Below are 14,305 nucleotides of genomic sequence, written 5' to 3'. Positions count from 1 at the left end.
TTCCAATATCGTCAACATAACGCAAAATCCACCTAAACATGGAACGCCGCGGAAGCCTAACGCGAATCCCGCAGGTACGTACTCCACACCGACACAACAATTACATCTACCCTACGATGGGCAAATCCCCCAATTTCGCATGACCAAATGCTTCAAAAATGCCATGTTAAATCACAATGATGTCGACCTGTCGTAGCACAAAAACCCCCCCTTCCATCCAATCACACACGCGCGCACCCCACAAATCCCCTTGTTCTGCGGCTCCTCCAACCCCCGCAATTTTCGGGCCATCTAGGATCCCCCTGCCCTGGAACCAACTACGCCGCAATCCAACGTTAATGAAGCAAGATTTCTTGCATGAAATAAAGCGTGCAGCGGGCTTGCGCGGGATTTCGGTTTGTTTGGAGTGGTCTTTTTGCCAATTGGAGGGGCAGGACTGGACCCATGCGCCCGGCAAGGGTTGGGTGGGAAATGGGAATAGTATGAGTACGTACCCTTTGGGATCGCCCGCGGTCGCAAGGCACGATGTCTTTTTTTTTTGAGTTTACGAGGCCAAGGGGAAATGGGGGACGCGTATGAAGGTGCTATTACATCATGTTGTAATTGTCGTGAGATGGTACTCCTACATAGACTCCTGGCGGCCCTGGTTTTGGGTCGTTGTAGTGGCCTTGTATCCTTACTTTGTATATTTTTGCTATACTACGATATCTATCTGAATTATTCCTCAAACGAGTAATGGCTGTTCTTCGCACTTCGAATATGTTGATGCGCCGCTTTGCGCGTCCGGTTCCGCCTGCATTCCGCATACGACCAATTATAGCGTCTCTTCAGCGCAGGACGTTTGCGTCGAGTTTGGATGCGGGTCTACCTCGAGTTCAACGCAATAAGGCTGAGAATGGAGGAGAGAAGAGACTTGGCCCTTTCGATCTTTCTGGAAAAGTCTTCGTCGTTTCAGGTACAAAATTCCGTTCAGTCTATAGAGACGCTGTGCATTTCGGGTTGATGCTAAGTTTCCGACAGGCGGAGGTGACGGCCTAGGACTATGCATGGCAGAAGGTCTCGTAGAAGCCGGTGGCAGAGTCCACTGTCTCGATCGATTACCAAAGCCTTCCAAAGCATTTCAAGAAGCGCAAGCACGAGCGAACAGTTCCAATGATGCAGGTTTGGAATATCACACCGTTGACGTTACTCATGACAAAGCCATTCAAAAATGTATCCAAGATATCGCGGATCAAAAACAAAGACTAGATGGTCTCATCGCAGGTAGGACAACACCTATTTCCAGCAATCACCACAAACCAACTAACCCGTTCCACAGCCGCAGCAGTCCAACAAGTCACCCCCGCGCTCGACTTCCGCAAAGAAGACATTGCAAAAATGCTCGACGTAAACTTCACCGGCGTCTTCCTCACTGCCCGCGAATGCGCCCGCCAAATGCTGCGCTACAAAATCCAAGGCTCAATCTGCCTCGTCGCATCCATGAGCGGCACAATCGCAAACCGGGGTTTCCTCGCCCCCGTGTACAACTCTTCAAAAGCAGCTGTCGTCCAACTAGCACGTAACTTGGCCATGGAGTGGGGCAGGAAGAACGAAGACGGGTCTGGGGGCATTCGAGTCAATTCGCTGAGCCCGGGGCATATTGTTACGCCGATGGTTCAGGCGAATTTCGATGCGGGCGAGGCGGATCCTAGGGAGTGGGAGAATAATAGTATGCTAGGACGGTTGAGTAAGCCTGAGGAGTACAAGGCGGTGGGATTGTTTATGTTGAGTGGTGCGAGTAGTTATATGACGGGACATGATTTGAAGATTGACGGGGGAACGACAGCTTGGTGAGAGGATGGGGTTAGTTTGTTGGCCTTGAGCATTTTGAGCGTTTTTCTGCGATTGTTCTGGGGTTTGTATGGTTGGTGGTGTATCATCAGTCTTGATGTAACACGGAATTTGTTTCTTGTCGTACTTTGTACCATGGTGTAGCAGTCTCCACGTGTTGTCGATGTCGAGGGTACTACAATCAGGGTGCATGGGCCCCACCAGCGCCTTTACCCGCATCGGCTCTAGTTTACAATCGGACTATCTGTCCTTCCGCGCTCCCCTTGCGACAGCTGTACAATTCCACAAGCGCCCTTTCACAGAGAGAGTGAGAGAGGCACAACAAAACGTCGGGCTTGCAAGCGCTGCAGCTCTCAACAAATCCCAGGACCCCCAACCAATTCAACAATGGACCGGTTAGCACGCCTCGTCAGCTACCTGCTGCTCACCCTTCTCCCTCTCACAGCGGCCCTCAAATTCGACCTTCATCCAGTGGCTGAACGCGAATCTGCCCGATACGAGCGATGCATTAGGAATTTTGTTGCAAAGGAGCAGTTGGTGGTTGTCACGGCGATACTGGATGGGTACAGGGGAGATGGCCAGAGGGTTGATATGCATGTATGTTTTTTCTTGAATCCAGGCACGATATGCGGACACAATTGCATTCCCCATGATATCTATACGCCCATTCTACCGATGGGAATGATTTGCTAACGAGAAAATCTTCTAGATCCGCGACGCAATGGGCAACGACTACCACCGCCCCAAGGACGTAGTAGGCGAGAACCGCTACGCATTCACCTCGCACGCCGACTCGGTCTTCGACGTCTGCTTCGCCAACATCTTCACATCTGCCTCGTCGTCCAAGTCGATCAAGCCCCGCCATGTCGAACTCGACATTGACATTGGTGCCGACGCAAAGGACTGGAACGCCATCTCCGCCAGCGAGAAGCTCAAGCCCGTCGAAGCCGAACTGCGTAGGATCGAAGAGGTCGTCGGCGAGATTGTCCGGGAAATGGATTACTTGAGGTGGCGTGAGCAGAGGCTTAGGGATACGAATGAGAGTACCAATGAGAGAGTCAAGTGGTTTGCTGTTGGCACCATGGGCATGCTGGTCGGACTGGGTGCGTGGCAGATTATTTACCTCAGGGCTTATTTCAGGAGCAAGCATCTTATCTAGATGCATGCACGGGATTAAGGGGTTGCAGGGCATGTGTGTACAAGAGGTTGTGAAGGAAGAAAGCAGAGGGAAAAGGCACGTGTACGAACAGCGTTATGGATTGCATACTTGGCAGGCAATGGCAATTGAAGCGGCGTTGGGAGGGGATATTATACCAAGAATAAAAATTCAAAATCATGGTTATAATGGTTCTTTCCAATCAGTATCTATCGGTGACCATGGTTGGTTTCATCACTGGCCAAGTACGTTTGAGACTTCACACATTCACTAGGCAGACAATATCTCAAAAGAGAAAAAAAGACAGGTATTTAAAGCGAGTGGACTTTGTTCCATTTCTCATAGTCGTCATGGAGAAAACGAGGGTACTGCGTATGAATGTCCAGTTACCAAGAACCGGTACTGAACTCTTACGTACGCGATCAAAACGAATGTGTGTTATATACAGCAAGATAGAAAAGAGCGTGAATAGTGCGACGATGCACTGTTTTTTGGAAAAAAAAAGAGGGGAATGTGCTACTCTAGCAGAAAGAACGGAAGAGACTTGGCGGGTTGCAAGTATCTATCATACAGTCACATACTCGATGATGACGGATGTGACGACTGTTGTCTGGGGGTCCGCAGGGGCCGCAGGAGCTGTAGGGGCTGGAGAGGGTTTAGGTGCAGTTGGTTTGTTTGCAGTTGGGGATGTAGCGATTGACGTGTGAGTGGATGATGTGGGTGAAGAAGACGATACCGCTGCAGACTTCTTGACGGAAGAAGAAGCCGCAGACGACACAGACAAAGAGGATGTAGGCACAGATGCTACAACCGACGAAGCCACCGGTGCCGACGTAGCAGAAGTCCCGTTGTTCCCTACTGGCACACTAATCGGCTTCAACAGCACATTCTCGGGCATCTGCCTTGGCACATCTGAATTCTCAATCTCGGATACCAGAGTCGCATTTTTCCATACAAATTTCCCGGCAATGGCGTCGTACTGGCCCGTCATCTGGTGATCGGGTAGTGTCGTATTCGTGCCATCGGGGCCCGGTCCATTGTACACAGGAGGGTTTCCACTGATATCCATATTGTACTGCACGTTGCCGTGCGAGATGGGGACTTGGGTGTCTGATTTAGGGATACTGACTGCGACGTTGCGGATGGTGACGTTGAGGCCTGGAGGGGGCTTGTTGCGTGGGATTTCGGTAAGGTCGAGGGCTTGGATGCGCCAGCTGAAGTTTTCTTTGAGATAGGCTTCGACTGTTTCTTTCTTGAGGTCTTTGAGTTGCCCGGATTTGTGCTTACGCATTAGGGCGTCGGAAAGCCCGATGTTGCCGGCTACGGTGAGAGCGGAGTTGGAGCGAGGAGAGGACATTGCAGCGAGTTGGCCGATGCAGTTGTCGTCGGTTGGCCAGTCGGTTGGGTTGGAACTTGGTTCACCAAGGAAGGCGCGGACGGAGTACGAGATGTGGATATTGGCTGGCATGTTAACCTCGCAAGACCAATCGATAGCTGGTATGGTAGCATTCTTGCCCACTGGAGCTAGCAAGGTTGTGTTTCCTGGTTGGGTTGAGTTGCTGATTGGCAGAGCGGGTGTCTGTGGCTTGTACAACTGGTTGATAGTAGAAGTGAGTGTCTCATTGCTTGGGTTACCAACAAGCTCGGGATAAGTGTAGCCAAAGGCAGTCCAGTCGCGTGACGTGGTAGACGTCCACATGTCGCCCAGAGCATTCATGTGGAATGGTGGCAGAGTGGAGGCTGCCCCTATAACACTGCCTCTGGCAATAGCAAACGTTCCTCGATCTTGTTTGGAATCTTCGACATAGGTATCAGGGTAGCGAGCCTGGAACAGCGCCAGAAGCCGATCAACGTTGCTGGACTTTGTCAGAATGAGCTTTTGTTTTCTCCGAGTAATGTGACATACCAGTGATGGAACCAAAAGACAGGATCAAATGCAGACACTTCTATAATTCCCATGTGTCCGAGTCCAAACACGTTGTGTACACCGTCATGAACGCTTTCAAAGTTGCCAATACTACCACCATTGGCCCTGTTGCTCACTTGGTTATAGGGTTGGTAGGTCGTGAGCAGCTTATAGACAGTATCACGAATACTATCCTGCTGCTTGCCTATTACCACGTTGACATCATCGTCACGACTAGTGGCATTGGCGAAGTAAGGGTTGAGCGGGTAGCGAAGAGTATGATTCCACTCCTTGAATTCATACTCGACCTGGAACAGCGTTAGTACTTTGTATGTATTTACGAGATAGTTTCTACCCGTTGTTTAAGTAGAGTAGTAAGATCACATACCAGTTCAGCAAAGACCTTTTGGGGCACAGGATTGAAATCGTATCGGAAGAGGGGATTCGGGATTTCTCCCACAGTCCCATTCGGATGTGTGACTGAAAGGCATGGAACTCGCAAAGTCGCCGGGATCACACCTTCATCTGATTTCAACGGCTTTCTCGCCCAGTCCCAGAATGGAAGGCGTACTCGAGCCGCGATCTTCAAAGCTTTGTTACGAGCCTGGCCGATAGGGTACTCTTTGGCAACGTCAACTGCGCGGTCGTGGAGAATCTGCTCAAACAGTGCGAGGTACGGGCGGTGCCATGTGCCAAAGATGTTAGATGAATGGGGGCAGTAGCCCATCTTCTCTTGGCCAGGGATACCTTTAACGTTATCCCACTGCCCAAAAGGTACTCCATGTATCCCTTGAAATGTTCAGAAAAGAGGAGTCTTATTAGAGCTGTGATATTTCTTACCTGCAATCTCATAGTACGAAGTCTTCTGAGATTGATCCATGGCCTGGAACCGAGCAAATGCGAGTATAAACATGTTCCAAAGTTCAGCATCTTGCTGAAGCTCTCGGAGCTCCATGCGCGGATGCACCCCGGTCCCCTGTACTCCGACAACGCTGAAGTAGCTGTCATCTGGCTTTGGGGCGCCACAAGAAGGTCCATCAGTGTGGTTGAATGCAGCGTGTGTGCTGCTCAGAAAAGAAAGTAAGGCAATGGACCCAGCAACAAGAGAAGCGAATGATTTCATCGTGGCCAGCCGAGAAAGAATGGAAAGACCTTCAAGATCAAAAGAACGAATGTAGACTGAAAGAGTGAATGTCACTGGGACAGAAAGAGGGACTGAGCAAGCGCCGCTGCAGTGCACATTTGGAAAATGATGCCATCGACTATATAGAAGCTTCGTGAGATTAACGGTCTACGGTGCAATTCTTTCCCCACCTGCAGATGTATGACGTCCTAGGCTGTGCAATGGCTACTTTATGCGTTACCGTTTTTCGAAGCTGCTGATTTGATGACTGCCCGGAGGAAGTGTAATCTCCTTCTAGGGATCCTAGATGGTCGCTGTGGGGGAGTATATGCTCGAAACATGTTTGGTTTCTTCGCATGAACAAACGGGCTCTAATGGCATGGCTGACAGCCCACTTGCAGGGCTAGCCAGAATCAATGGCCGCGGCAGAGGCAATGTTTCCAAGACGCTGAAAAGCTTGAGTTGATAGCGGGGTATTTTGGGGTCGCTAGGTTCAGTCTCTATTGTCGGGGTTCATAGGCTTGCAGGTGGGTGAAGTCACATTGATTCGAGAGAGGCCATTGTGCATGATTGGTTCCCATGATGCCGTATGTTGATCTCTTGGATGGAAGCTACACAAGACGGTTGGTGGTGCCGTCCGGGAGATACCGTGGTGTTGCCAACACGGAGATGACAGGTGCTTGGCACGGACCACCATGCCATGGTGAGACACTTCTGAGGATGGAGTGGACAACCATTGTAGACATCCTGTACATCCTCCATCTGGTTGGCTGGCTTGATATGGCCTTTACACTGAGTTATATGCACGTGTTCATTGCTAACGATAAGGACTGTCACGTCTTGGCAGCTATGCGTTCGTCTCTCCACAAGGGGTGATGTGACGCTTTCAAGGACAACCTATCCTGGCTAGCTTTCTGGATTGATCTTGACTCAATGAAGACGACTTTCCGGAGTATATAGAGAATACGGAGGACAAGTACGTATAAAGGATATTCAGCAACTCATATAGATCCGAGTCGTGGCAGTGTCGGTCTTGATAGACAGCACATCGGTCTCATTCTTGGCGCTCTGGATAAAGAAGGACTTTGTCACTCTATCAGTGAGTAGTAAGCAATATCATGCCATCTAGCCTCCGAGATACTTATAAAGGGGAATTTTCCACAAAGCGAAGACCACATACAGTTGACAATGGTTCATTTGTCAGGTAATGGCTACGGCCCGACCAGAGAGAGAGAGAAAGCGTACAATCATCATTCTTACATACCACACGAGATACACAACCCAGATTAAGACGATCAGCCCAAGGACCTAGAAAAACAAAGATTTTTAAAAAATAACTCAAGTCCCCTTACGCAGAACCACAACCAAATGATCCGCACAACCGCTCGTCTCCACCCGCTCCGCACTCAACATCACAACATCCACCCACCTCTCCATCTCCCCCTCACTCAAACCCGCAAACCCCTTCGCACCCCCCGACCCCAGAAACCCCTCACAACCCACCACCCTCTCCATACCCACTTCGCCTCGGAACGCCGCAAACTCATCTAGCAAACCTGCAGGCTGCACATGAAAAGACGCCGTAGCCGGATTGCGAGTGTACTCCCCACTTTGCAAGTACTGGCTATAAAACTGCCACTCACGCGCGAGACGCGCGGGTTCGCGCACTGCTAGATCGCGGAGGTGGGCGTAGATTGTTACGTAGGCGAGCAGGATGTAGCCGCCGGGTTTGGCCATTTCGATGCAATTTCGTATCACGCATGCTCGGTCTGCGGGCGCGGTGAGGTGGTATAAAGGGCCGAGACAGAGGACTATGTCGAAGGAGGCATGGGAGGTTTTGAGGAGGGGGTGCTGGGGGATGTCGAGTGCGTTTGCGTGGATGATGGCGTTGAGGTGGACGGCTTCTTTTTCTGCGTTTTTTCGTGCAATGTCTAGGTTCTTTTCTGAGAGATCGTTAAGCGTGACTTGATGGCCTTGGTTTGCTAGTGTGATGGCTGTAGTATTTCAGTTAGCTACGATATTCAAAGTGGTTGAGTAATAGGCGTGTTAGACCATATCTGCCGGGTCCACCACCGATGTCTAAGATCTTCGCTCGCCGCAAACCCAACGTAGACAAGCAGGAATTGATAACCCGCTTGGTCACTTCAAACTCCAGGCGTCCTTCGTCCAAGCGATGCTCCTCAGCTTTGGCGTGGGCATCGTACCACTTTTCAACCAGAGTTTTTCCTTCCATCGTTCTCCTCACCGTCAATGATCAATATTTATCATTCAATCGTTAGATGTGATTCATGAAGTTAATTCTATATGGCCAACACATTCTTCAGGGAACCTCCTAGATAAATCTTTTCCCTGCGCGATTAAACACTTGACTGAGGCTTTTATTAGTTATGGTCGGAATAGCATTCCGATAATTGACGCAAATCGCGCGGGTTATCGTCGGTAGGTGGCATTTGTAAATATGACACGATAGCATGAGTATCTTAGTGCGGGGTGGGTGTGGGGAGGGCATAACCAAGAATGTCTGCTGCGAAAACGATTGAGGCAGCTCAGGACTAATTAAAATGTCAAATTTGTAGAATACTTGCGGCACGGCGGGGTTTTGCGTGACATATGGATGGATGCACGTAACTGGGTGACAAAATGAAAATTCAGATTGATTTTGAACAGTAAAATCCAACTCCCAATATTTTACAAAACGGGACTAATCGTAACCATCGTCATACTCACCAAGCGGCAAGTAAGGAATACCCTAAGCACATCCAATACCTCAAAACACCCATCTCTACACGCACCTCCCTTACCTCCGTCCATAAGCCCCACCCTCATCCCTCCTCTCCGTCCTCTTAAATCCCAAACTCCCCGCCTTCCTCGCCTTCCTAGTCGTAGTCTCCTCACCTGTTTGATTTTCAGCATTCAGCACCCTTCTGACACCATAAATCATTTCCTGCTCCTGATCATTATCATAATGTCTGCCATCGAACTCGCTCTCACGGCTAAATAGCGCCATCATATCCTTCATGGTGAGATTCTTGATAGCTTTGCCGCCTTCGATGGCGGCATCGGCGAGCTTGCGTTTTGCTTCTTGGAGCTCGATGATGCGTTCTTCGACAGAGTTGTGGATGCTAAGGCGGTAGACAGTAACATCGACGGTTTGATTAAGGCGGTGGACACGGTCAATTGCCTGTTCTTCTACAAACTGTTGGGAATAGGTTAGTATATTGTAATTTGAAAAGAGGGTAAGGGAGGATAACGTACGGGGTTCCAAAAGGGCTCCATAATGACTACGCGGCTTGCGGCTGTGAGGTTGAGACCGAGACTACCGCATTTCAAACTACATAGCAAGACGCGTGTGCGCTTGTCTTCACGTAGCCTTTGGAGACTTGCTTCGCGCAGATCGTTGCGCATGCTGCCGTCGTAACGGGTGAAGTTGTAGCCAGCGCGGTTGAGGAAAGGCTCAATCAGGTCCAGCATCGAGGTGAACTGCGAGAAGACAATGACCTTGTGCTCGCCCGTCTCCTTCTCTAAAATAGCCAAGAGCTGGCGAATCTTGGTAGATGGCGTCAGTTCGGAAGCATTGTATGAAGACTCTGATGTTTCAGAGTCAGATGCGTCCTCTTCATCGTCTGATCCAGAGCTGGATCCCGACTCATCTGATCCGCTCTCGCTCTCGGTTTCACTGTCAGCCTCGTCATCAGAGTCGACTGCAACAGGCTTCTGCGGTCTCTTGGCTAGCTTCTTGCGCGAAACAGGTGCTTCGTCTTCGCTGTCCGTATCGTGGACAATAAATGAATCGAGGTTGCTTCTGCTCTCGTCTACACTCTCAGATTCATCAGAGTCGACAGTTGCCAAAGTGTCACCACCACCTTCAGCGTTCTCATCGTCAGTCCCACCAGCCTTGCCCAAGTCCTCGGCGTGCCGTTGATCTTCCGGGACAAGCCACTCGCCCTCTTCTTCCTCTTCATCGTCACTATCAACGATGAGTCGGCGATTGCGAGATGATTTTGCGGCGGCTGCCTTTGGCTTCTCATCCTCATCTTCAGTCTCTTCTTCCTCCTCATCTTCTTCTTTGTTATCATCATCAGACTCCACAACGGGTTTTGGTCGACGATGCTTCTTCTCTTCCTTGCCATGCTTGTGCTTGTGCTTACGATGCTTTTTCTTGTCCTTCTTCGTAGACATGTTCAAGTCCTCTTCACATTCAATGCAACGCACTCCACCAGCGGCGGTATTGTCGCTATTAAGGTGGTTTTGGCAAATATCGCACCGCTTTGTTGCAACACTGAGCCCGCCAAGCAAGTCTGCGAGGTCATCCGCATCGTCTCTTGCAGAAGGTTTTCGTGGAGTCTGAAAGCCAGCCGTAGCGCTCGACTTTGAGCCCGTGGTCAAAGCATCCTTATCAGCCCTGACGTTGCTCTTCGTGAGGTTGGGGTGATCGCATGCCTGTCGCAACCGGAGAAGCAATACCAACGCTCCAATGTAATCTTGCTTCTCACCGCCCATCATCTCGTCAAGACGGGCTTGTGTACGATCTCGCAGGCGATCATAGAACATGCGCTCCTTTGCAGTAAACTCTCCTATGACGTTTTCGATATTTCGCGCAACGATATGGAAGGCTGGCTTGTCTTCGCCCTCCTTGGGCTTTCCACCGAAGTTGAGCGCACCTTCCTTTCTAAGCACATCCTTGGTGCGGCGCTTCATGAAAGCTCGCAGAAAGACTTGGAGACGCTTCATAGCCAGATTACCACGACCGTTCTTCATAGGACCTGCTATTGAGTCCTTCCACGACGACAGCGCGCAATAGGGTTGGATACGGAGGAATCTGATCAAACTCTGCAGTTCATCAATGTTGTTTTGCATTGGCGTACCAGTCAGACACCAGCGATAATGAGAGTTGACAGCATAGCAGGCCTTTGTCATCTTGGCGTTCCGATTCTTGATGGTATGTGCCTCATCTAACATCATCCGGTACCAGTTCACAGCGAAACAGCCCTTCTGGAGCCCATCCGGACCGTCTCCACAAGAAGCATGCTCAGAGGCGAGGACCTGGTATGTGGTAATAACGACATCGTACTGCTTAAGCTTATCGGCTGATTTGGTACGGTTGGGGCCATGGTGGACAAGAACTTTGAGTGCGTGCGACTTTGTAACCTTGGTATTGATTTCGGATTCCCATTGCTTGATGAGTGCGAGGGGAGCGACGACAAGCGTGCCCTTACCTGTGGAGTCCGAGATCTTGTTCTTCTTGTTCTCTGGTTCAACGCCTTTCTCTGGTCGCGGATTTGACAGTAGGAGCGCAAGAGACTGCACAGTCTTTCCGAGACCCATGTCATCTGCCAGTATACCGCCCTTGGGAAGCTTGGCTTTCTTGTTATGGTTGCCTGTTTCCTTCTCAATCATCCATGCAACTCCATCAACTTGATGTGGCAGGAGTTTGACTTTGAGGCCTTCGACAGTCCCATCGTCCTCTTCTTCTTCCTCGGGTCCGGCTTCAGCTTCAGGCTTGGTCTCTTCTTCGTCTTTGACTTTGAGTGCTTTGAGACGGTCGGCTAGGGAGTCGCCTGGCTACAATTAGCGACAAGATTATTTTATAGGGTGCTTAACATTAAATACCAGCTTTATCCTCTTGTCGCTTCTTCGTCTTACGAAGTCGCATCCTTGGGATCTTCTGATTATCCTCATCAAATGCTCCCTCTAACAGCGCCTTTATGTTTTCGCTTGCCGCGCCGGAGTCGACATATGCATACATGTCGGGTTCACCAAAGCGACTTCCCTCTTTGCGAATAACCGCATCCGGATCAAAGTCATCTTCGTCATCCAATATGATCGTCTTACGTGCCTCCTGCAGCGGATTGTGTGTGCCCTTGTTCAATGGCTGAAAGTCATCAGCATGGCCCATGGACGAGTATACCGGCCGTGGTGCTGCATGAGTAGTCTTCGCCGGAGCGTTGTAAGGTCTGGCAATGGGTACGGGACCACCTTGGGATGGCCGGGGCTGGAAACTCGAAGCAGGGATCTCGAAGACATCAGAATCGGTAGATGCTGTGCTGTAACGTGATCCCGATTGTGATGAGGGGACCTTAAATGGGCGATTGAGAGTGTCTATACTCGACTGTGAGGGTTGAGATGGTCTTGATTGGCCCGAATATTGTGAAGGTAACTTAGTCGTCTGACTGTGTTCTGGTCGCATCTGCCCTGGCTTAGGCTTATTGAAGAGATGTGAAAACTGTTCGTTGCGGTCTTTCTTCAGTGGGTTCCGCATGGGGCTAGTCTCTCCAAATTTCGGCTGTGAGTTCTTGAGGTCATTCAGAGGCTTTGGCGGGGGGACCGCTCCATCGCGGGGAGGATGAGCCATCGGAGGCTCTCGTTCTCGCACCATCTTCAGTCTGGCCTGGAGAGTTTCTCGCTGCTGTGCGTGGGTCGGGGGACTCTCAATGTCGTCGAAAAGAGTGCTTGAGTCGCCGAGCAAAGAAGTAGACTGCTCGCGGGGGATGTCGCTATCGTCGGAGAAGCCAGGCGTAGCAGGGGTGGTAGGGGCTTTGAAAACGGGCTTTTTGGCGGTAGAGAAGGTGTCGAGTGGTCGGAAAGGCGCACGGTGTTTGCGCGGACTACCGGTCATGGACTAGCCCAGGCTGCAGCCCTTGGAGACAAATGTATGCTCACTATATGTGTGGATATATGTTTCTATCCCCAAGTGGTTTGGCGGGGTTGTTGACAAGATCGCTGTAACCAACAAACCCCTCGCAGCCTGACAGGGCTTGGCGTGTGTTGCCGGGGCACACCGCGACCCACCCAATTACACGTGGGGTCGCGTCCACCATGTCACGCTGTCACGAGATCTACTAGGTCACGGTCCATTCATTCCACTACTACCTATGTACAGACTACAATGTTCCCACATTCACAAACGCCACACACGTCAAATACACATTGTTCAATTACCACTTCCCTCTTAAGCCTGTTCAGTCCTGGCTATTACACTGCTCCGGTCCCGACATCGAAATCCCGGTGTAGACCAGATGATCCTGATTAATGAACCCCACCGCTTTGCCCCTAATGCAATCACTCGCCTCCTGACCAAAGCAGCGGAATGTAGTCTGAGGACTCTGCGTGCCACCCACAGGCTGAGTATCTTCCTCGTAAATCTCGGTGCGTGTATGCTGGAATCCCATGGGCTGAAACGGTAAATTCGGCACGCCATCAACCCCATGTGTAATGCGCAGCAATTCGCCCAAGTTGTTCTCATCTGCACCAGCCAGCTGGTCGGTGAAGTCGGCATATGCTGGGTTTCCCACGCGCAGGGATCCCAAGGTGTATGCTTTTGCAATGGGAACGTTATTAGCCCGGAGATCAGTATAGGCGAGACTGGCTAGTCCACCGCCTAGGCTGTGGCCTACGATGATCGTCTTGTAACCTGGCAGTTGTACATTCAATTCTGCCAGCGCAGCTGTGAGATTAGGTTGTACGGAGCGCCAGGCTTGGAGGAGACCCCCGTGGACCTGGCAATCGGTGCAGCCTGGGGCGCTAGTAAAGGGCTTCAGGAAATAGGCAAAGTCAGTGATGAAATCCTGGACTGAGGCGGAGCCGGGGAAGGACACGATCAGCTCTTTTGCGGCGCTATCTTGGAATACGGCGACTTGGGTTGAGGTTACGATAGAGTTTATTGTTCGGACGAGAACGGAGTGGAAAGGTGGACTAGGGCATTTTCCTTGGTTATAGGTGAAGGCCGAGAGAGAGGCCACAGCGAACCGCGTATAGCGTTGAAGGACAGGCCAGAGTTCTGGTTGGACTATTGCTTCTAGTTAGCAGCAAGGAAAATGCATGGATGGTATGATCTTTATTTGTGACTTACTAAGCTCTCGTGATCTAGTCTGGCGAGTGGTAAGTTCAGAGGCTGGTGTGGGGGCCGCCTGGGTTACAGGTGCTGTAAGAGCTGCGAGGACGATGACTGGGAGCTTCATGATGGTCGTACTAGAGACAGAAGGTAAAGTGAACGAACGTAGCAAGTGATCCAGATATAGATCGTGTTTCTCCTTGGAAGAGGCATCCTTTTACCTTTTTTTTAGATTTATAATTCCTTTAGCCAGACCAGTACGCAATCTGGATCATGGAAATGCCGAGCAAGTGTGGCCGTGTCCAATGGACATGAATCTCACCGCAGATCTACATTGTCAGTAACTCGAAAAGAACTGTTCCTCTGTTTGGAGCAGGAGAAGAGTACGGCATAGTGCCGGTCAAACCGGGCGCTAAAAGACTCTAGCGTCAAGCAAGTGAACGTTTGTACTCTCCTTTC

The 14,305-nt window shown here is 50.6% G+C and overlaps 6 protein-coding genes across 6 annotated transcripts; 2 read left to right on the top strand and 4 right to left on the bottom strand.

Moving 5' to 3' along the window:
* Window positions 1–735: 735 nt before the first annotated feature.
* Window positions 736–1,833, top strand: COCVIDRAFT_108146 (hypothetical protein; the record flags this gene model as incomplete). Its single annotated transcript, XM_014697793.1, has 3 exons — window positions 736–955; window positions 1,021–1,263; window positions 1,319–1,833. 3 exons carry the CDS (start codon window positions 736–738, stop codon window positions 1,831–1,833), a joined length of 978 nt encoding a protein of 325 aa, XP_014553279.1.
* A 384-nt stretch (window positions 1,834–2,217) lies between these two features.
* COCVIDRAFT_108095 (hypothetical protein) lies at window positions 2,218–2,989 on the top strand (the record flags this gene model as incomplete). Its single annotated transcript, XM_014697792.1, has 2 exons — window positions 2,218–2,427; window positions 2,540–2,989. 2 exons carry the CDS (start codon window positions 2,218–2,220, stop codon window positions 2,987–2,989), a joined length of 660 nt encoding a protein of 219 aa, XP_014553278.1.
* Window positions 2,990–3,551: 562 nt separating this feature from the next.
* On the bottom strand, window positions 3,552–6,015 carry COCVIDRAFT_40677 (hypothetical protein; the record flags this gene model as incomplete). The annotated part of the gene is made up of 5 exons (XM_014697791.1): window positions 3,552–3,731; window positions 3,846–4,842; window positions 4,893–5,200; window positions 5,281–5,681; window positions 5,733–6,015. The coding sequence occupies 5 exons, from the start codon at window positions 6,013–6,015 to the stop codon at window positions 3,552–3,554; spliced, it is 2,169 nt and encodes a 722-aa protein (XP_014553277.1).
* Window positions 6,016–7,353: 1,338 nt separating this feature from the next.
* On the bottom strand, window positions 7,354–8,248 carry COCVIDRAFT_108130 (hypothetical protein; the record flags this gene model as incomplete). The annotated part of the gene is made up of 2 exons (XM_014697790.1): window positions 7,354–8,009; window positions 8,068–8,248. The coding sequence occupies 2 exons, from the start codon at window positions 8,246–8,248 to the stop codon at window positions 7,354–7,356; spliced, it is 837 nt and encodes a 278-aa protein (XP_014553276.1).
* Window positions 8,249–8,812: 564 nt separating this feature from the next.
* On the bottom strand, window positions 8,813–12,631 carry COCVIDRAFT_108089 (hypothetical protein; the record flags this gene model as incomplete). Its single annotated transcript, XM_014697789.1, has 3 exons — window positions 8,813–9,211; window positions 9,271–11,573; window positions 11,626–12,631. 3 exons carry the CDS (start codon window positions 12,629–12,631, stop codon window positions 8,813–8,815), a joined length of 3,708 nt encoding a protein of 1,235 aa, XP_014553275.1.
* Window positions 12,632–12,974: 343 nt separating this feature from the next.
* On the bottom strand, window positions 12,975–13,973 carry COCVIDRAFT_18804 (hypothetical protein; the record flags this gene model as incomplete). Its single annotated transcript, XM_014697780.1, has 2 exons — window positions 12,975–13,801; window positions 13,865–13,973. 2 exons carry the CDS (start codon window positions 13,971–13,973, stop codon window positions 12,975–12,977), a joined length of 936 nt encoding a protein of 311 aa, XP_014553266.1.
* Window positions 13,974–14,305: the final 332 nt, after the last annotated feature.

Source organism: Bipolaris victoriae (genome assembly GCF_000527765.1).
Source record: "Bipolaris victoriae FI3 unplaced genomic scaffold scaffold_90, whole genome shotgun sequence".
In the NCBI taxonomy this organism is placed as follows: domain Eukaryota; kingdom Fungi; phylum Ascomycota; class Dothideomycetes; order Pleosporales; family Pleosporaceae; genus Bipolaris; species Bipolaris victoriae.
Note: the sequence above shows the minus strand (reverse complement) of the source record. Positions and strands in the feature narration are given on the sequence as shown.